Genomic DNA, 22366 nt, shown 5'->3' with positions numbered 1-22366 from the left:
CCTAATCTTGCCAGGTGTGCTGTAGCGTATCCTGGATTTCATTCTTCCCCCTCTCCTTTACAGCCTCGCTTTTTCTTTACTCTTCTCAACCATGACTTCCACCTCCCCTTCTTCTACTGGCTCCTTTCTGTTAGCTTTTAAATATGCTTGCTTTTATCATCTTTTGAAAGAAAAGTTTTTCCCTGACTACCCTGAAGGCTCCCTCTAGCTACCACCAAATTTTCACCTAGTTTTCTTCATTTTCCTTCAAGCTTTTTGCTTGTTGTTATCTGTTCTACTTCTTCACTTCCCTTTCATTCTTCATTTCACTGTAATACAACCTCACCTCAACCAGTCTGTGGAGATAAACTCTGGCAAAGATCTCTAAGGCTTTTCTCACAACACCATCTCTTTGACTAATCTAATTTATTCCCTTGGCTAAAATTGCCACTCATGTTGATGACTGTTAGATCTATGTCTCCAGCCGAGTTTTCTTCCCTGAGCTGTAGGTCCTTATATCTTACTATCCGCAAGGACAGCTCTATTAGATTTCCTCAAAACATCACTCATCAAATCCAAACCTAAATTCATAATTTTCCACTTAATCTACCTTCTCTATTCTCTAACTCAGTGATTGGCAGTGATATCTTCCTGAATGACTATGCTAAAAGCCTGGGAGTTATTTTTCCCCCCACTATTTTGTTGATTTAAAAAAGATACACTAATAATAAATTCTTATGGTAGAAGATATCAACAGTACATAAGTATGTATGTAGTGCCTACTCATAGGTAAGTACCACTACTATAATAATACGTATCTTTCCAGACCTTTGTTATGGATTTAGATATTGATGTATATATATATTCCCACTTTAATACACACACACACACACACACACACACACACACATATCTTTTTTTACATGAATGAGATTTTAATATTCATAACTTTCATAGCTTTTTTTAATTTAGTATGTTTTGAAGGTTTTTATTAGTATATATAGGTCTGCTTTATTTTTTAAAAATCTATATAGAATTCCAGGTGTGTTTGTGCCCTAAGTTTTTTTTAAGCATTTTTTAGTTTTCAGATTTCAATTTTTTAGTTTTCAGAGAGTACTTTATTCAAGGTCCATATACAAATACCTTTTTGCACATGAATATTTGCGTAAAATAAATACTTATGTGAACTTACTGAGTCAAAGGTTATTCAAATGTGAGATGTGACACATAATGCTATAGTTCTCTAAAAAGCCTTTGCTGAGCAGTCATTCCATTCTTTTGTGTTTCCTTCAGGCCTTCCAACTGTTAGTCATTGGGATTTATCTTCTTCCTTAACACTTCTCAAGTATATGCCCTTCTCTGCTACTTAGTTCAGGCCCTTATCACTTCTTGCTTTATTTACCGCAGCAGAGTCTGAAACCACCTCCTTTGCATTTGTTTTGCCTGTTTAGAAAAACAAACTCATCCTTGTTTATATGTTTAGCTTTCTCTCTCTCCCCCCAGTATACACACACAAGTGTGCACACTTAAAATGTTTCCATAGGGGCGCCTGGGTGGCTCAGTTGGTTGAGCGTCCAACTTCAGCTCAGGTCACGATCTCACCGTCTGTGAGTTCGAGCCCCGCGTTGGGCTCTGGGCTGATGGCTCAGAGCCTGGAGCCTGTTTCAGATTCTGTGTCTCCCTCTCTCTCTCTGACCGTCCCCCGTTCATGCTCTGTCTCTCTCTGTCTCAAAAATAAATAAACGTTAAAAAAAAAAATTAAAAAAAAAAAATGTTTCCATAGCCTTTAGGGTAAGAACCAGCCAAGCTCCTTATGGTATACTTGGTCCCTTCCTTATCTTTCTAGCCTAGCCTCAACTTTCATGACCAGAAAAGTTAAATCCAAAAATAAACAGTCCAGTTTTAGCCATTCTTTTTATTTTCAGTACAAAATAATCGCCACTGTTATGTGGTTGTTAAGAAAAAATTTTCAGGGCACCCAGCTGGCTCAGTCAGTGGAGCATGCGACTCATGATCTCAGGGTTGTGAGTTTGAGCCCCCACGTTGGGTGTAGAGATGACTTAAAAATAATAAAAAGTCTTTAAAAAAGGAAAAAAGAAGAAGAAACTTGCAGACATTTTCTGTAAAGATCTGCCACAAGGAATTCTTGCAGCTCCCCTAATATGGCACATTCTCTCTTACCCTGGGAACTTCCCATGGATGTCCTCCTGTGTGTGGGAAAGCTCTCCCCCTATTCTTTGACTAAATTCTGTTGCTTTTTTTTTTCTTAATGTTTATTTATTTTTGAGAGAGAAAGAGAGCACAAGCAGGGGAGAGGCAGAGAGAGAGGGGCACAGGATTTAAAGCGGGCTCTGTGCTGAGAGCAGAGTACCTGTTGTGGGCCTCAGACTCACGAACTGTGAGATCATGACGTGAGCTGAACTTGGATGCTTAACCGACTGAGCCACCCAGCTGTCCCTAAATTCTGTTGCTTTCAAATCACAGCTCACTCTTCATTGTTTCGGAAAACTCTTCCTAATCTTCCCTGACCAGATGGGGTATCCTTCCTTCCTCTTCCCTGTTTATCTTAGCAGTCATCACATTTTGTTCTATTTATCAGTTCACTACTATCTATGTCATTTGACTATAAGCTCTTTGAGGACAGAGATTATATCTTCAGATTTCCTCCTTGGCACCTAATTTAGTGCCTGACAGCTTGACACACAGACTTTCATCAACGATTTGTTTGAGGAGTGATAGCAGTTTTCATTGAATAACAGAAAACCACTTCTCCTGAGCCAGTAGGGAAGCATAGTCCACTCCTGCAAAAGGAAAAACAGGTCCCTATACAACAGGACATATACTGGAAATATGCCCTGTGCTGTGGAGGCCTTCACTAGGCTTCACTTGCCTTTGTTTTGGTACATCTCTCCTTCTTTGGAATAGTCATTATTCTTTATTGGTACATGCTGCCTTTCCTCTCTCATTGGTTAGGAAAAAGAACACTTTAGGACAACAGTTTGGCATTGGCAGGTTGACTAATTTTGAATGACACAGTTGTAGCCCATTTTGCATTAAATTTCAAGACTGGAAACCAACAATTTTCTCTCACGTCTAGGAAGTGTCTGAAAGTTTTTTCTTTCTCTAAGAACCATGTATACTGGTGATTATTTTGTTTTGAAAGTAGAGTGGAGGGAGTGCCTGGGTGGCTCAGTCAGTTAAGTGTCTGACTTCTGCTCAGGTCATGTTCTCACGGTTTGTGGGTTTGAGCCCCGCATCAGGCTCTGTGCTGACAGTTCTGAGCCTGGAGCCTGCTTCGGATTCTGTGTCTCCTCCTCTGTCTCTGCCCCTCCCCCCCCAAAAATAAATAAAACATTAAAAAAAGAAAAAGAAAGTAGAGTAGAAATGTTATAACTATTTATTTTTAGATTTCAGTATTCTGGCCAAATAAGGTCTCTAAAGTAATGTTTCTTTATACACTGAAAGCATTACATGTTTGTCTATAATGCAACCACTAGGAATGAATCCAAAACTAGTAGTTTATAGAGGCACCACTCAGAGGTTCATACTAACCCTGACCCTAATGGAGGAAGCTATGCATGTGTAGGGGCAGGATGTATATAGGAAATCTCTGTGTCTTACTCTTAATTTTGCTGTGAACCTGAAACTACTCTAAAAACATAATGTCTCTGAACACATAGACATGCGTGTGTGTACATGCATACACAGAATGAAGATTTTTAAAAAAATGAGCAGGGTACCGAATGAATTGAGAAGAAAGATAGTGAACAGAGTGAGTACTTGGACTGTTCTCATACTGTTTCTGGTGAATGTATTTCCTTGCTGGACATTATGCCCTGGAATATACACTTGAATTTCTTACACAAATTTAATAAATAAGTATTTTAATTTTTTAAAAAGTGGATGGATTAATGCACGAAGTTTTTGAATGCATTTAATTCAACATTAACTGAGTACACGTTGGCAAATGCGTTTGGAAGAGAGGACACTTGATTGTTCGGGACCGTCTTGTGCGTTGTATAATGTTTAATTTAACTGCCACTACCTATTAAATACCTGTAGAGCCTTGGGGGTGGCAGCAGTGCCCTGTTTTAAAACCACTGATTTTCCAGTTTTAGAAGTAGGAATTGGCTGCTAAATGTACAAAATGGGTCTTTAAAAATTCATTATCATTCAGGAGGCTTGATTTTCAGAGTCTTTGACATAGGACGAAAATAGTTTATTGGATTATTGAATTTGCATTACAGTGTAAAGATTTCTGATTTATATCAGCGGGATGTGGTTTTCTTCAGAAACCAGAAAGTTATCACTGAAATATTAATAGTGAAAGGTCAAGAATGGTAAATGCTAGCTCTAGGTATAAGAGATTAAGAAAAAGGCAAGATTTCAAGGGATAAGTCTAGGCCCTAGATCTCTCTACATGTAAAATAAATACTGTATTGACAAGACTTACAGTAATACAAAATCGGAGGGAAAAAAATTTTCTTGAATTAAATTTTGATGGAACTAAAATGTTCTTTTTTTTCCAATTGTGATTTGAGTGGTACATCAATAAAAAGCCTTGGTGTTTACATTTTTCCTTCTGAAATATTTGCATAGCAAATGTTACATATATGATATTACCTAAAAGAATGCCTTCAACATTTTCCCCCCAAACAAATAACTCCCAGCAACTTTAAACTGACCCCAAGATAAATCATATATTACCTTGTTCATGATTTCACAAACTAGCTAAGCCTAAAGATAGTGTTTTCTTTCTGCCTTCAAAATGGTGAGTATGTTGACAGATTTATCCAGTCAGGTCAATCTGGTCCTTTGCCAGTTTTCAGTAATAAAAAAAAAAGTTTCACAGATGATTTATTGCTTTATCTTGTTCACAGAGCCCATTTGTGCTCTTCTTACCTTCTGGAGTATATTGTATTTTTCAGATAACCCTCCCCAGCCCCTTTGCCTCCTGGGATATTCTGAGTTTCTTCAGCACATTTGGTTCTCGGGCAATAAAAATTTGAGGTTTTATAGTTAATTACCATGGAGGAATCTTGCTCTTCAGATGTCCTTCACTCAGCTTTGTGAGATGCTAGAATCCTATTGATGCTCATTTAAAGGGTTATTAACTTTGGAATACCCAAATAAGAAGCAGCAAATGGCTCTTGTATGCTAAATTAGTATTGAGACTTTATGTTGAGCTTATATGACTACCAGGGAGCCATTTACTTAGAATCCTTTCCTGTAATGATTGCTGTGTAAAAGTAATTAACTCTTCATAGTCTAGATACTATTTTCTAGAGTATTGATATGTAATTTTAAACTCAAGTGGCATAGATGTTTCCATCTTGAAAAGAAATAAGATTTTTAAGGTCATTACTAGCTGTGTGATGTTAATGTATGGAGCCTTACTCTTCTCCCCAGAGTGAGCTTTAGGTCCCTTCCAAATGAACACTGAGAGGATGGTGACACTACAGCTCACATATCAGTGGTTATGTTTTGTGGTAAACGATCTATACTTTTCTTGCCTGATCCTTTGTCTCATTCCTGAGAAAAACAAGCTAAAGGATTAGTCTATAGTCATGAGATAGTTTTTTCTGGGAAATCCACAGCTTATATAAAACATTCCTCATCAATAATATAGGTGTAATCATTGTGCATATGCATACCTCAGGGTTGATACACAAATTCAATTATATATATAAAGCTAAAGAATAGTGGCACAAAATAAGTGCTTAATAAATTTCAGCTATTATTATTACTTTAATAGAATACATGACAAAATGGAAAATAATTTCATACTGTGAGCAATGCTTTGAAGACAGTAAACAGTGCTGTGACACTAAGTGATGGGATGAGGAGGGGTTGCTGCTTAGGGTAGTCAGGGGAGGACTCATAAGTACAGTCATGACCTTTGAACTGAGACTCAGAGGTTGAGAACTCATGTGAAGAACTAAGAACAACACTATTTAAGGCCCAGAATTTGGGAATGGCATGTTGTGTTTAAAACAAACAAACAGGGGCGCCTGGGTGGCGCAGTCGGTTAAGCGTCCGACTTCAGCCAGGTCACGATCTTGCGGTCCGTGAGTTCGAGCCCCGCATCAGGCTCTGGGCTGATGGCTCGGAGCCTGGAGCCTGTTTCCGATTCTGTGTCTCCCTCTCTCTCTGACCCTCCCCCGTTCATGCTCTGTCTCTCTCTGTCCCAGAAATAAATAAAAAAACGTTGAAAAAAAAAATTTAAAACAAACAAACAAAAAAACAAAGAGCTGATGTGATTGAAGCATAATAAATGAGGAAGCAAGAGGTATGGGGGAGATTAAAGGTATAGGCAAAGCCAGGTCAGGTCTTATAGGCTATGAAGTGTTTTTTGCTCTGCCATTTGGAATAAGAAATTAAGAATAGCCAGCATTTCCTTTAAGCTGTTTTTAAGGAATGTCCTGGTAGAATGCAGTTATTGATAGAAGACTCTGGCTTATAGTAGTAATTTTTGAAGGTCTCAAGTACCTGAGAATTGGGTTTTCTTTTATAATCATTAGTTGTTCTTTAGATGTGTATCAAAAATTCCCTAATAAAGCAGCAAAATCTAGAATGCTGTTTATTTGCTAAATTCTCAGTACTTTTTTTCAATAAAGCCTGCCATGTAAGTTTTTATGAAAGTATTTGAAAGGTATAGGTGGGCACAAAAGTAAGTGATACTCTATTTGTCAGGGGCCTACTACATCAGTGTCAGCTTCATAGAGACTTGGGGAGCCCAGTAAAAATTCTGGCCTTTGTAAATTTGGATAATGAATATAAGTGGTATATGTAGAATATATTTTTACTCCCCCCCCCCCCCCAGAAGAAGTGTTCTGGGTTTTTTGACCATGACACGTGTTCATTACTTAGTCTGTGAATAGAATTGCTGTCAGAAAAGACAAACATTATTAAGTAGGGTGAGGTCAATGAAATCTTCCAGGCCCAGTGAATTTGGAAATTATTTGGTAACCTGACTTAAATTCTGATGAGTTTGTAATCCAAGATAATGGTGCAATAGGCAATTTATATCATCATTAATTTCAAGTCTTAGTGAGTCTCAAAAATGGGGATCACTGATGCATAAGATTTTGTTGGCACAATGTATTTGGATACTGACTTGATTAGAAGATCTCAAATAATTTAAATGCATGAGGTCAAAGGAAAATTATTAACTTATATAGCTGGGGCAGTAATTTGTGTATATATTTTAAGCTTCCTTGGTTTTAAAATCTAAAAGACAAAATCTGTGTCCTAAATTTATAAGTGTGCTGACTTCTGAAATGACTTAATGAGGTTGCTTCTTCTCATTCTCTGCTTTTCTTGATCCTGCTTGTGTTTGAACATTTTAGGTCATTTATAGCAAGTACACTGACCTGGTTCCCAAGGAAGTCATGAATGCAGATGACCCAGACCTGCAAAGACCTGATGAGGAAGCCATTAAAGAGGTAACTGGGCATTGATACATATATAATTATTTTAGATGGCTTTTGACGTCTTTATTAGCTTCCAGACCACTCGTTGCGGTGTTTCTTATTTCAGATAACAGAAAAGACAAGGGTAGCCTTAGAAAAATCTGTATCACAGAAGGTTGCTGCAGCCATGCCAGTCCGAGCAGCTGATAAACTGGCTCCTGCTCAGTATATCCGGTATGATCTTGCCTGGAAGTCTTACTTTCATGTTGGACTAGATTGGGGTTGGGGGTCCTGGTATTCCTTCACTATCCTACTTAGTCACAATTAGACAAGCAATTTTTTGAATAATGACTTTTTAAAGTCTGTTGACTCTGCAGACTCTTGAAAGCAGAATTTTTTAAGATATTTTTGAAGATATTAACTATTATGTTGTTCTTAAAATATAATTTTTTGTTTTTAGAGATTAACAGTTACTTACAGCATGTGACCCAAACCACAAATACTATTTTAGTTTCCCATTTATATATAATAAGCATCATATATTTATATAATATTTTCATAATGATATAATATTAGTATATTGGTAATGTCATAATTATATAATAGTTATATAACATGTAATAATAGAATAATAGTAATGTACTAATATCATTTATATAATAATAGGCATCTTTATAATACTTATAAATTGTGAGGGATTTCATTCAACTAAATCTTTGTGTAGAGAGATGATTCACATGTATAGGAAAATTCAGAGCTTATAGGGCTGCTACTATTATTCTCTGTTTTACAACCCATGATTAGTCAGGAACCACTAATTCTAAGTTGCCTGCTGAAATATTATGGGGTGTTTCTTCCTCAAACTCAGACTGACAAAATAGGTACCATTTTCTAGACCTCTTACCTGTGAAATTGAACACCATGCCTTCTGTGGTGGAAAATGGACAAGGATGGATTGTTTGCAAACCAATATGACTCTAGTTCACATTTTGCTTATAACTCATAATTGCTGTTCTCTTACCTCCATTGCTATCTACTCTACCTAAATATTTTGTAATTTTCTATTAATACTTTGTGAAAGGAATTGACAATATAGTCTAACCTAGGATTATAACAGAAGGAAATAACCCATTGAGCTTGAACTAGTTACACCTTTAGTTTCATCTGCATTCTTCAGATACACACCATCTCAACAAGGAGTGGCTTTCAACTCTGGAGCTAAACAGAGAGTTATTCGGATGGTGGAAATGCAGAAAGATCCAATGGAGCCTCCACGGTTCAAGTAAGTAGGTGGCCTGTAAGAATAAACCTCTATTCGGGGTGCCTGGGTGGCTCAGTCAGTTAAGCGTCCGACTTCGGCTCAGGTCATGATCTCACAGTTCGTGGGTTTGAGCCCCGCATTGGGCTCTGTGCTACCAGCTAGGAGCCTGGAGCCTGCTTCGGATTCTGTGTCTCCCTCTCTTTCTGCCCCTCCCCTGCTCATTCATTCTCTCTCTCTCTCTCTCTCTCTCAAAAATAATAAAGATTTTAAAAAATTTAAAAAAAAAGAATAAACCTCTATTCTTAAAAAAGATACCAGAGGAGAAAAATGTCCCAAATGTCCATCAGTAAGTGAGTGGATAAATAAATTGTGGAACATCTATACATGGAATACTATTAATATTAAAATGGAATAAATAAAAAAGAATAAACTTAATACATGAAATAACATGAATGAATCTCAGAATAATTATGCTGAGTGAAAGAAGCCAGACAAAAGCAAATACATTCTGTATGATTCTATTTTTATAAATCTCCAGAAAATGCAAACTAATCTGAGGTGACAGGAGGTAGATCAGTGCCTATGGTGAAGGAGGGGAGTAGAGAGAGCAGGGGGGAGGAATAAGAAGGATAGGCAAGGAGCATGCAGAAACTTGGAGGTGATGAGTGTGTTCGCCATCTTGATTGTGATGATGGTTTCACAGGTGTATATTTGTGTCAAACTTAAACTGTTCATTTAAATATTTATAGTTAATTGTATGTCAGGTGTACCTGTTATTTAAAAAAACTTACTTAAAAAGAAGAAAAAAAGTGGGGGTGCCTGGCTGGCTCAGTTGGTAGAGCACGTGACTTGATCTTGGTGTTGTGAATTCGAGCCCCATGTTGGATGTGGAGCCTACTAAAAGTATATTACTCTATGAAATGATAATGATACTGTGGAGATGAAGGTGGGTAATGACGATGACAAGGTTGGCTATGTTTAACAGTTGTCGAAGCTCAGTGACTGATATATGATAGATGGGCATATATTATACACTCTCTTTTTTTATATATTTGAAGCTTTATAAAAATGGGAGGGGGAGACTTGAGACATATTAGCTAAAATGGAAAACTGTGTAACACTCTCTGGTTTTGCTTTGATTTCATCCTTCAGGATTAATAAGAAAATTCCCCGAGGACCACCTTCTCCTCCTGCACCTGTCATGCATTCCCCTAGCCGGAAGGTAATCTTTGCTGTAGTCTAACATCTTTTTTTGTATTCATGATCATTAATTTTATAAATAACCTTCCATAGAACAAAGTCTAGGTGCCTATACAGGTACATTTTGCCACACTCACTACTTTTTTAAGTTATCTTTCAAGATCAAATGGGGAGCCACTCAGGGCTATAATTTGTAGGTGGTTCCAGAGTGTGTAAGAGAACGTATGTGAAATGTTAGCTATTAGTTTTCTTGTTGTTAGCCTAACCCCTGCTATTAATGGAATGAACAGTGTCTGCTATTTGACAAGCAGAATATTATCATAGTTATAAGAAGTAAGTGCCTGGGATTAATAAGCCCCTGATAATCTGAGTGGCATTTTTTAGATATGATTTATTATCCAACTAAAAGAACAAGTTTTCATCTCAAAGGAGTCATGTCACTTTAAATATGGAAAAATACTAACCATTTATAATAGTCAAAAATAATGTATAGATTATTTTCCATTTTTTTATATTAAAGTTACTACTAGAATCCATGGTGAAGGAACATAGTATATAGTGCTACCAAACAAATGGAACTTTGGCCTTGGACTACATTCATTCATATGTCAGTGTATATTGAACTATCTTTGAAGAGAAACATTGCGCTTGGGTTTTTAGCTAGACTATAAATCTAAAAATGTCTCTTTTTCTGTTCTTTTGTCAACTCAGATGACTGTGAAGGAACAACAAGAGTGGAAGATTCCTCCTTGTATTTCAAACTGGAAAAATGCAAAGGTAATGAAGTTGTCATAAAATCAGTCTCCTACTTTTAGAACCTACTGGAAAACACTCAGGAAAGATGTTCAGCCTGAAAAAGTTTCATTAAATCCTCACCATCTCACTTAGCTGAATGTTTTCAAAAAGGAACACCCAACTTATGTGACTTTTTTCTTTTTTTTGTGATGTAATAGAAATATAGTATGCCAGTCACATGAATACTATGTAGATTCTTTTAGTGAATTGTAGGTATCAGAAGCTTATAGAAAAGAAATAGGTAAATTAAAGTGACATATCAATGAATGATAGTCTTCTTTAGAAAACTGGAATTGATATCTAAAATTATTTCTGAAAGAAATCAGTTTAATAATATGACAAAAAAGAGTAATTGTTTGGATATATGCAGTGCTTTAAGTTTCAAACATTTTTTTTTCTGTTTATAAGAATGTATGCATAAGCTTTTTAAATCCTGTACATCTCTAAGCACCAAAGCTTGCAGGAGTCATGAAGAATCTGTAAAATAATGTGAAATAAATTCTCTGATCACTATTTCCCCTTTTCCCCCAAATCACGCTTTATAATTCTATTTTTGATGGGTGATGAAGGCCACTTTAATTTGTAGATTAAATAGAACTACTTTTTAAAATTTATTTTTTATTTTTTTATTAAATTTTTTGTGTGTCTTTATTTTGAGAGAGCGCAAGCGAGCGAGTGGGGGAGGGGCAGAGAAAGTGGGAGACACAGAATCTGAAGCAGGCTCCAGGCTCTGAGCTGTCAGCACAGAGCCTGACATGGGGCTTAAACTCACAGACTATGAGATTATGACCTGAGCCGAAGTAGGACGCTTAACAGACTGAGCCACCCAGGTGCTCCTAAATTATTTCTTAAAGGAAGTTATGTACTCATCCTAAAACAAAAGGGTGTACTTTGGTGTATTAGGAGTAAAGACCATGGACAAGAGTCAACATTTAGGAATCTAATCATAAATCTGGAAGAATAAAGCTAAGCCTGAAATGCCCATGGTGTTCAAGTATACTCCTTGAGTTACTGAAAATAGGATGCAAAATTTCAGAACACAGAATCTTAATTTGTCAAAATATCTTTTTTCCATTTACTAAAACTTACAGTATTCCAAGAATCTGACAAGTCATTAAAACAGTACAACACATTAAACTACCTATGTATACTCTGATGTTAGTGATTTGTTCCACTTTGTATGATTGGTCTATTACTTGAGGAACAACTGTTTAGCTATTTGATAGTGATTTCCTTTTACCCTAACTCATAATTATTAACATGAGAATCTTTTTGCCCTGATCTTGGGCTCTGGTATCCTACTGTCCAAGTTTAAATTTTAGCTCATCTGTTTATTAACTGTGTGACCTTGGGGACATTACCTAAGCTCCCTACCTCAGCATCATCAGCTGTGAAATGGAAACAACAGTGTTACCAGCCTTACAGAGTCACTGTGAAGGTTAAATAAGACCACAGACATGAAGTGCTTTCAGTTAAGACTTTACACGAAGGTCTCAGTGTGAGCCTCTGCTGCTGTTTCACAGTTGGGAAGAAAGATGTAAGAACAAGAACTTCAGCTCAGTGGTTGTCAAAATGGACATATTTAAATCTAACTTTAAAGAATCTGTTACCACTTTTTTATGACTGGTGATTCCTGCCTGCTTTCGCACAGGGTTATACAATTCCATTAGACAAGCGTCTGGCTGCTGATGGAAGAGGCCTGCAGACAGTTCACATCAATGAGAACTTTGCCAAGCTGGCTGAAGCCCTCTATATTGCTGATCGGAAGGTTGGTCTGTCATAATTAACGGGTGTAATGCTCTTGATCATTTGTAAATCCATTTTTGGTTACCTAAGATACTGTTTGTTCCAGTTTTATTGAGAAATAACTGACTCATCACTGTAAATTTTAAGTCCTACAACATGATGTTTTGATTAACACAAGATACTGCTGTTTCAGGTACAGTACTGGGTACCTAGAGACAGTCACCCGTAGCATGGACGCCAGACATGGCAGGTGCTATTTGCAGCTCTGCGCCTGGTCTCAGCCTTTGTAGACTTGTACATAGACTCCGTTGCTGGCCAGCCAGCCTCCTCCGAACACTCCAGAATGGTGGTTCACTAGGCTCATCTCATTTTTAAAGACATTGTCGACTGCTATTTTTAGGTTTTACAATGTTTTTCTTTCTTTTTTTCTTTTAATAATTTTTTCTATTTTAAATATAGATGTCTCCCAAAAGGTCAGCAAGGAAGGGCAAATAAACATCCTGATGAATTGAATGCTGTAGAAAATGGTAGTCATAATAGCAATTGTCTATTAATATTATGGCATTAATATTATTAATATGTGACCTGGAAGTTCACATACCTCATGGCACATGCTTAAAACATAGATAAGTATACATCCTGCATCACAGCAAGCACCTTTCTAAAAAATCATCTCCTGCTAAGGCTTTATCTTGAATTGTCTTGATTGATTTTGAACACATTACCAGTTCCTGCTATGTTACTGATACTGAAAATTGCTTAATTGGAATCTGGTTTAATGTAGTTTTTGGGTTGTTTCTGAGAAAGCATTAGTGAAACAGCGACTTACAAGATTTATTGGGGTCATTATCATTTGAACCATTAAAACATTTTCCAGAGTGAAAAATCTAAGTTTGCAGTGTCTTTTAGGCAAGCTTTGTTTTAGTGGACAAGAATTTTTGTTTTAATCGGTAATAACAAATCTGAATTCTTATAACTGCTCTTTGAAGCCAGACTTCAGTCAGGGTTTTGGATGATAGCTGTGACTTACCCTCCAACTGTGTATTATTTAACATCTGACTTTACTAACAGGCTCGTGAAGCTGTAGAAATGCGTGCACAAGTAGAGAGAAAGATGGCTCAGAAAGAAAAGGAGAAACATGAAGAGAAACTTAGAGAAATGGCCCAGAAAGCCAGGGAGAGAAGAGCTGGGATCAAAACCCATGTGGAAAAAGGTATGACATTGTCTTTACTGAGTTGAATTTACATTGTGAACATTTAGAGACTCGCCATTGTTCTTACTGCATAGAAAACTAGTACACACCTATAAAAATGTAGACATTTCAGAAATAATATAGAAATGAAACAATAACTTCTGCTTTACTGAGCTGTAGCAGTAGAAAATAAAGAATATATATTTGAAGATGGGCCTTCAATGTAGTATGAGACTACATTGGAATTTTTTTTTTTAATGTTTATCTTTGAGAGAGAAAGAGCATGAGCTGGGGAGGGCAGAGGGAGGTAGACACAGAATCCGAAACAGGCTCCAGGCCCTGAGCTGTCAGCACAGAGCCCGACGCAGCGCTCAAACTCACGAACTGTGAGATCATGATCTGAGCTGAAGTTGGATGCTAAACCAGCTGAGCCACCCAGGCACCCTTGGACTTTTTTTTTTTTTTTTAAGTTTGTTTATTTATTTTGAGACAGAGCGTGCGCGTGCACACAAGTGGAGGAGGGGCAGAGAGCAAGACAGGGAGACAACCCCAAGCAGGCTCTGCAGAACTTGATGCGGGGCTGGAACCCACAAACCGTGAGATCATGACCTGAGCTGAAGTTGGACACTTAGCCAACTGAGCCACCCAGGTGCTCCTACACTGGACATTTTTAAATTAAATTAAAAATCATTTAAAACTGCATATTATGGAGTGGTCAGGTCATGATCCCAGGGTGATGGGATTGAGCCCCATGTCGGCCCTGTGCTGAGTGTGGAGCCTGCTTAAGACTTCCTCTTTCAGGGCATCTGGGTAGTTCAGTTGGTTGAGCCTCTGATTCTTGATTTCTGCTCAGGTCATGATTTCACCGTTCATGAGATCGAGCCCTACATTGGGTACCATAATGACAGCATGGAGCCTGCCTGGGATTCTCTCTCTCCTTCTCTCTGCTCCTCCCCCAGTTCACACATCCGTGCTTTTTCTCTCTCTTTAAATAAGTAAATATTTTAAAAAAGAAAGTTTCTAAAGGCACCTTGGTGGCTCAGTTAAATGTCTGACTTCAGCTCTTCAGCTCAGGTCATGATCTCATGATTCATGAGTTCGAGCCCCACATCGGGCTCTGTGCTGACAGCTCAGAGCCTGGAGCCTGCTTCAGATTCTGTGTCTCCCTCTCTCTTTGCCCCTTCCCCATTTGTGCTCTGTCTCTCTTTCAAAAATAAACATTAAAAATTTTTGAAAAAATGAAATAATGAGGGGGTAGCTCAGTCGGTTAAGTGTCAGGCTTCGGCTCAGGTCATGATCTCACAGTTCATGGATTTGAGCATCACATTAGGCTCTGCACTGACAGCTCGGAGCCTGGAGACTGCTTCAGGTTCTATGTCTCCCTCTCTCTTTGCCCCTTCCCCACTTGTGCTCTGTCTCAGGTGAATAAATATTAAAAAAAATTTTTTTTCAAATAATCAATCCTAGACTAGTACAATTATTCATTCCTTCAATACATATTGAGCATCTACTATATGCAGGGTTCTCTTCTAGACACAAGGTTTTCAGTTAAATTGAGGGTATAGCAGTGAATGTAAACAGACCAAAAAAGTTACTTATCATTACTAGATGATTAATAACAATAGCATAATAATAATCTCTATGGAGAAAAATAAAACAGGCAAGGAGGATAAAAGTACCAGAAGGAAAGGATAGTCAGAATAGACCTGACTTCTTAGATGGTAACATTAGCACAAAAACTTGAAGGAAGTAGGGAAGTGAGTCTTACTCTGCGGAAAAGCATCCCAGACAGAAGGAATAGCAAGTGCAAAGGCCCTGATTTGGGAGTATACTGGGTGTGTTAAAGAAAAGCAGGGAGGCCAGTGTAGCTGGACTGGAGCACGCTGAGTAGTAGATAAGGTGTCAGAGTAGTTAATGTAAATACGAAGACTAATGGCCAGATCATGGGTGGCCTTTTAGCCATTTTAAGGACATGGCTTTTACTTCAAATAACAAGGGAAGCATTTGAAGGGTTTGAGCAAAGCAGCACAATATGCCATATATGAGCAGGCTGTGGAATGGGCATGTGGAGGAGCAGGGAAACCATTTGGAGGGCTGTTGCAGTAATCCAGATGAGAGATTACGAGAGGTAGGGAAAACATGGTCGGATACAGATGTGTTTTGAAGGGAGAGCCGTTAAAATTTGCTTATGTGTTACGTAGAGGTATGAGAGAAGAAGAGTCAGGGATTATTTCCAGAACTTCATGAGCAGTTGGGAGGGATTGAGTTTCCATTTACTAATATTGGGAAGACTGCAGGGGAAGAGGTTTGAGAGGGAACGATTAGGAGTTTAGTTGTAGACATGTTAAGTTTAAGATAGAGGTGTCAGGCAGGCAGTTGGATATAGGAGTCCAGAGTTCAGCTGTAGAGAAAGAACCAGGATTATAAGTAGTGATCTGTACCCTTGAATCATATATGAATGACTTAATAAGGCAAGTTATAAAAACCTGCTTGTTGTACATATACTTAGCCACTGAAGGTAATTAGAAGATTTTCCCTGTATCTAAGTTCTCTACACTGGTGAGGATAAGAAGGCACAGAATGATTTTTGAAGAATTAGTTAAAATTTTGACAAATGTGTTGTCAGATACTAATAACTAACGTTTATTGAGTGCTTATTATGGCGGACACTACTCTGAGCACTTTACATGTACTGCCTTATACACTCCCTCCAGCGACCCCATGCAGTGGTTGTAGGACTGTCACTGTTTTACAGAGGAGACTAAAGCTCAGAGTGGTAGAGTAACCTGCACAGGGTCATATTGCTAACCTGTCGTAGGAACAGGATGTGAATCCAGACAGGCTGGCTCCACCAAAGCACATGCTCACACTGTGTCCCTTCAGACTGGAGAGAGAAGAGAAGGTGAAGATAGACATGAACACCATAGGTAGAGATCAAGACGCAGCCAGCTGCGGTGGACCACAAGCAAAAGATTCTTTATTCAGCCAGTCTTTGAAAATACAAGGGTACATTTACACATAATTTTTTTTCCTGAAATTTTAATATGACAATTTTAATTTTTTTTAATTTTTAATTTTTTTAGAGAGCGAGCAGGGGAGAGGTGCAGAGCCAGGGTAGAGAGAGAATCTTAAGCAGTCTCTGTGCTCAAGGGGAGCCCAACGTGGGGCTCAGACCCATGACCCTCGGGTCATGACCTGAGCTGAAATCAAGGGTCAGTCGGTAAAGCATTCAACTCTTGGTTTCAGCTCAGGTCATGATCTCGAATTTTGTGGGTTCAAGCCCCACATCAGGCTCTGTGCTGGCAACGTGGAGCCTGCCTGGGATTCTGTCTCTGCCCCTTTCACGTGATCATGTGCACACATGCGCTCTCTCTCTCCCTCAAAATAAGTACATAAACTTAAAAAAAACACACACACACAGAAAAGTTGAAAGAATTATACAATGAACAACCATATCTCCACCACCTAGATTCTACAGTTAACTTTTTTTTTCACAATTAACATTGCTAAATTTGCTTTATTACCTGTCTACCCATCTGTATCCATCCGTCAATTCACCTTACAACTTTGATGCATTTCAAGTTAAGTTAAAGACATCATCAGTATACTTTACCTGTAAGCACTGCAGCTGCATGCATAATTATGGAATTCACATTCAAAAATTAAATTGGGGCGCCTGGGTGGCTCAATCAATTAGGCAGCCGACTCTTGATTTCAGCTCAGGTCATGATCTCACATTCGGGAATCGAGCCCCAAGTCAGGCTCTGCGCTGAGCATGGAGCCTGCCTGAGATTGTCTCTCACCCTCTCTCTCTGCCCCCCCCCCGCCCCCGCAAATAAGTAAATAAACTTTAAAAAATTAGATCAATACTGTTGGATTTAAATTAATTGCAAGTAAGTTAAAAGGGTTGAATGTGACTATAAAGAAATTCATGGAATGTTCTGTCATAGGTTAAAGAATATTCTCTGGTTCCAGATATTAATGGGTAACATAGTGGTGAAGTAATTTTCAACTCTGTCCACACAGAGGATGGGGAGGCACGTGAGAGGGATGAAATCCGGCATGATAGGCGAAAAGAGAGACAGCACGACCGGAATCTTTCCAGGGCAGCTCCTGATAAGAGGTAGGTGCTATTTGAGATAAATACGAATTATGAGGAGTGGCTTTTCTGAACCTTTTAGAGAGAAGGTTTAGTCCACTGGGCCCAGTTTTGCTTCTCTGCCTTTCCTTTTTAGTTTGATAACTTACTAGATCAGCACTATTTTCTCACACCAAACTATTTACTTTTTCTTAGAAGAAGAATTGACTGTCCCTGGAAGTAATCCTTTCTTATCACCCTGTAGATGTATAGAATAAGCTAGAATTGCGAATGACAGAGGGATATAGAAAAGGGAGTTCAGATCATGTTTGTGAAGGTAGTAGATAGGACTGTTCTGGTCTGTTCTTTTCCTATTTTAAATGGTGAGACCAACATTATGTGCCTGTTCCTCCAGGCAGAGAATAAGCGTCTGTACTTTTTAAAAAATTATTATTTTTTTAATGTTTATTTTGAGAGAGAGAGCACGCACATGCGTGGGTTGGGGAGGGGGCGGGGGGGGTGGGGGGAGAGAATCCCAACCAGGCTCCTTGCTGTCGGCACAGAGCTTGATGTGAGGCTCAGTCTCATGAACTGTGAGATCATGACCGAAGCCTAAGTCACAGTCGGATGCTCAACGAACTGAGGCACCCAGGCGCCCCAAAGCTTCTGTGCTTTCATTGAGATACTCCTACATGCAGAGGACTGTCCCGAGTACGGTGGCAGATAAGAGCAGATTTTGAGAAGTGAAAATCAGCCTCTTCTCATGAGCAGTTCTATTAAAATTCAAAGACAGAGCTACCATGTAAAATTACTTGGGAAAATGGACCAGAGCACTGTTAATAAGTACAGACCTGCGTGAAACAAACAAAATATTTGCATGGGGACTTGGACTAAAGTAGGGATTGGTAAAGTTTATGGTTCACCAAAGGCTGAGGCCTGAATTCTGAGTGAGAGTTAAATACAACTATGAAACATTGTCTTTCCATATGAGCAGTTTTCCACACTCTCATCATTTTGTGAGCTATTGATAAATCCATTTTTTTTTCAAGTCATGTACTAAACATGAAAAAGAAGATTCCTGCTGGTGGTGGTCTTTGTTATTTAATGGCATAGCTCATCTCCCTGGGTAAGTGAAGCCCTGGAGAAGCAGAAAATCTGAATTTCAAATTGTGGATAATAGCGGTGTAGAAGAGAGTGGAATGAAATGTGAAAGTGCACAATTAATGATACTCTTGCTCTGAAATTCCTAAGCTGTAAAAAATTAAAATGGCTCTGTAAATAAATTGGGCCCTTAAAAACAGTAAAGTGGTTATGAGAATTGATAATGTAGAAAGACTGTAAACTTATGACTGGGTGAAAATTAGGTTGTCTATAGAAATCATTTTAAGACTTGAGTTTCAGGCCACCTGGGTGGCTCAGTTGGTTAAGCATCCAACTTCGGCTCAGGTCATGATCTCATGGTTCATGAGTTCAAGCCCAGCTTCGGTCTCTGTGCTGATAGCTCAGAGCCTAGAGCCTGCTTTGAATTCTGTGTCTCCCTCTCTCTGCCCTTCCCCGGCTTCCACTGTCTCTCTCTCTCTCTCAAAAAAAGTAGCACTCTGTCTCTCAAAAAAAATAGATTGACAGACCTGAGTTTCTGGTAAAATAAGTGATGACAGTTACCAGGGTTTCATTATGATATAGATTGCATACATACTGAAACAGCAGGGGAATTAAGATAATCTGAATATTGAAAATCATCCTGAGTAATCCAGTCATTGATATGTTTTTCTCAAAATTCTTATAGGATAAAATTACTAAATGTGGTTCAGGTGAAGAACTGATTCTGGCTTACTGACAGTGATTCATATGATACATCTAATTTGCATCCAGTGCCCCCCCCCCCCAGTCCAACCCTCACATAATAGCAAATATAGACTAGCAGTTTTCTATCTCAGCATGCTCTGTTAGGTGATTTCTTTTCTTTTTTTTTTCTTCCTTTTTTTTTTTTTTGTAAGGTGATTTCTTGTATTAAACATTTCATGTCTAGAGTGAGTCTCTTGACAGTTCTTTTCATTGAACAGAAAGGCCTGATTGTAAAACCCCACCTCTTCTAATAATCACATCTCTGAAGTGCTGTAAGGACTGCCAGCCCAATTATGCATTATCAGGGAATATATGTTCACAAGATCTGAACAGGATATATTCATTAACTTTGCTTCTGAGATTGGTTAGGTTGAAATTGAAATTCAGCTTGTCTGTGAAGAGTTTTCAGTTAGCAACATTATATTTCAAAACAGGTCAAAACTGCAGAGAAATGAAAATCGAGATATCAGCGAAGTCATTGCTCTTGGTGTACCCAATCCTCGGACGTCCAATGAAGTTCAGTATGACCAAAGGCTCTTCAACCAGTCCAAGGTACAAGGAATTTAGAAATAGCATGTCTTAAGTGTTGATACAAATACAGTCCTCAGGGAAAAGAAAATTAACGTATCTTAGATTTGGATCAATCTAAGTAAGGTATGCTGGCATAATGAGAGAAAAATATTACAAGTTATGTGTTATAACTTAGCTGCTTTATCTTATTTGATCTTTGATGCAAGTAAGATGAAACAACTCTGATTTTGCCCTCTTACAGTTGGCTAAGATTTAAGACACTAGTAGAAAATGAAAGAAATTAGGTGATTTTAAAAAAACCTAATATATTGGTCTTTTATTTCTAAAATAGACCCAGTGTCCTACAAAACTATCTCTTTTGGTTCTTTGTTGATCTTTGAAAAAAACAAAAACAACTTTTTAATGCTATAGAATCACATAAACTTGAGATCTTTAAAAGATGAAGCTAAAAAACTAAATTTAAGTGCTAAACTAGCTATCAGGAAATCTGATTCCTAGAAGCTATTGTTATTAACTAGCTAGGACACATTAGGACTGAAGAAGTATCTTTATGTTTTAGTCTACCCAACATTGATTATTTACAGGCATAAGACCTTTAGATCAAAGATAGATGTGCTTTGCCCTCAAGGAACCTTCAAGTCTACTGGAAAATACATATATGTATATAAATAAGGACAAGGCAGGCTGTAATAAAAATATAGACCTAGAAGTGAAGTTCTACTGGGATATGGAACAGAAAAGTTTATTGACTCCGAGGCTTCAGGGAGATTTGAAGGTAGCATTTGAGTAAGTTCTTTTAGTTTAATAACTTATTAGGTACTTTTTTACATTCCTGGCATTGTTCTTTTACTTGTATTATTTCAATCCTTTAAAAGCCCTATGACTTCATACTATTTGTTACAACCTCTGTATGTTTGAGACACATACAGGTTTAGCTAGAAACTGATAGAAGATTAAAACATGGGCTGTCTTGATTTCAAAGTTTGTGTTCTTAAACACTATGCTGTGGTAATTTACCAGGCCGAGCAAAGGGGTTAGGCATGAAAGTTTCATGTAAGTAAATATTTATGACTGTCACCTCTTACAAGCTTAAGCTTAAATTATTTCAAAGTTGTAATAAAAATTTTCCTAAAAAAGGACATCCCGTAGTAAGGAACCATTCAAATATATGAAGCAAGTTCCTTGTTGTCTTAGGATTTTCATTAAGAGCCTTATTGTCTCTTGCTATAATAGTGATTGTTCTTGGAGTGCCTGGGTGACTCAGTTGAGCATCTTGATTTCAGCTCAGGTTACGATCCTAGGGTCATGGGAGCCTGCTTAAGATTCTTGCTCTCGCCCTCTGCCCCCTCCCCAGCACATGTTCTCTCTCTCTTAGATAGATAGATAGATAGATAGATAGATAGATAGATAGATAGATAGATACAGGCAGGCAGGCAGGCAGGCAGGCAGGCAGACAGTGATGTTCTCAGGGAGTTAAGGGCTGTGACATTTATTCTAAACAATTTTTTTTACGTTTATTTATTTTTGAGAGAGAGACAGAGTGAAAATGGGAGAGGGGCAGAGAGACAGGGAGACACAGAATCCAAAGCAGGCTCCAGGCTCCAAGCTGTCAGCACAGAGCCCAATGTGGGGCTTGAACCCACAAACCGCAAGATCATGACCTGAGCCAAAGTTGGACACTTAAGCAACTGAGCCACCCAGGTGCCCCTATTCTAAATGAAATCATACAGGGATGCCTGCCTATACAGCATGCAACTCTTGACGTCAGGGATGTGAGTTTAAGCCCCATGTTGGGCATAGAAGTTACATGATAAATAAATCAGTGAGTGACATCAGGTAAATGGTACTTGACAATTCTTTCATCTTTTTGCCATTGTCTGTAAAATTGAAATTGTCAAGTACCTGTTTATACTACTATCCCCCAATTTTAATGACTACTTCACTAAAGTAGTCAGACTTGTTAATTAGCACTGTATTTAATCTAAGGACCAAAGGTGGTAAGAATGAAAATTTATGGACTTTTTTTAATGAAGATCATTTTAATTTGCAGTTCAGATTGCTGAAAATGTGAACTTTTAATGTCCTTGTTCCACAGGGTATGGACAGTGGTTTTGCAGGTGGAGAAGATGAAATTTACAATGTTTATGATCAAGCCTGGAGAGGTGGTAAAGATATGGCCCAGAATATTTACAGGCCCAGTAAAAATCTGGACAAGGACATGTATGGTGATGACCTAGAAGCCAGAATAAAGACCAACAGGTACCAAGGCAGACAGCTCAGTCTCACTGTTTGCACTAGTGAAAACAAAGCGGTTCATAGTCCTTTTT

The 22366-nt window shown here is 38.2% G+C and overlaps 1 protein-coding gene across 1 annotated transcript in view; it reads left to right on the top strand.

Moving 5' to 3' along the window:
* SNW1 (SNW domain containing 1) overlaps positions 1 to 22366 on the top strand; it is a 32866-nt gene that overhangs the window by 9801 nt on the left and 699 nt on the right. Inside the window, exons 4-13 of the mRNA XM_007095008.3 lie at positions 7329 to 7424; positions 7519 to 7625; positions 8569 to 8673; positions 9805 to 9874; positions 10564 to 10629; positions 12299 to 12415; positions 13465 to 13606; positions 17612 to 17708; positions 19943 to 20060; positions 22135 to 22298. Coding sequence (XP_007095070.1) covers positions 7329 to 7424; positions 7519 to 7625; positions 8569 to 8673; positions 9805 to 9874; positions 10564 to 10629; positions 12299 to 12415; positions 13465 to 13606; positions 17612 to 17708; positions 19943 to 20060; positions 22135 to 22298 — 1082 coding nt within the window. The remainder of the gene's footprint in view (positions 1 to 7328; positions 7425 to 7518; positions 7626 to 8568; positions 8674 to 9804; positions 9875 to 10563; positions 10630 to 12298; positions 12416 to 13464; positions 13607 to 17611; positions 17709 to 19942; positions 20061 to 22134; positions 22299 to 22366) is intronic.

Source organism: Panthera tigris, chromosome B3 (genome assembly GCF_018350195.1).
Source record: "Panthera tigris isolate Pti1 chromosome B3, P.tigris_Pti1_mat1.1, whole genome shotgun sequence".
Lineage (NCBI taxonomy): Eukaryota > Metazoa > Chordata > Mammalia > Carnivora > Felidae > Panthera > Panthera tigris.
Note: the sequence above shows the minus strand (reverse complement) of the source record. Positions and strands in the feature narration are given on the sequence as shown.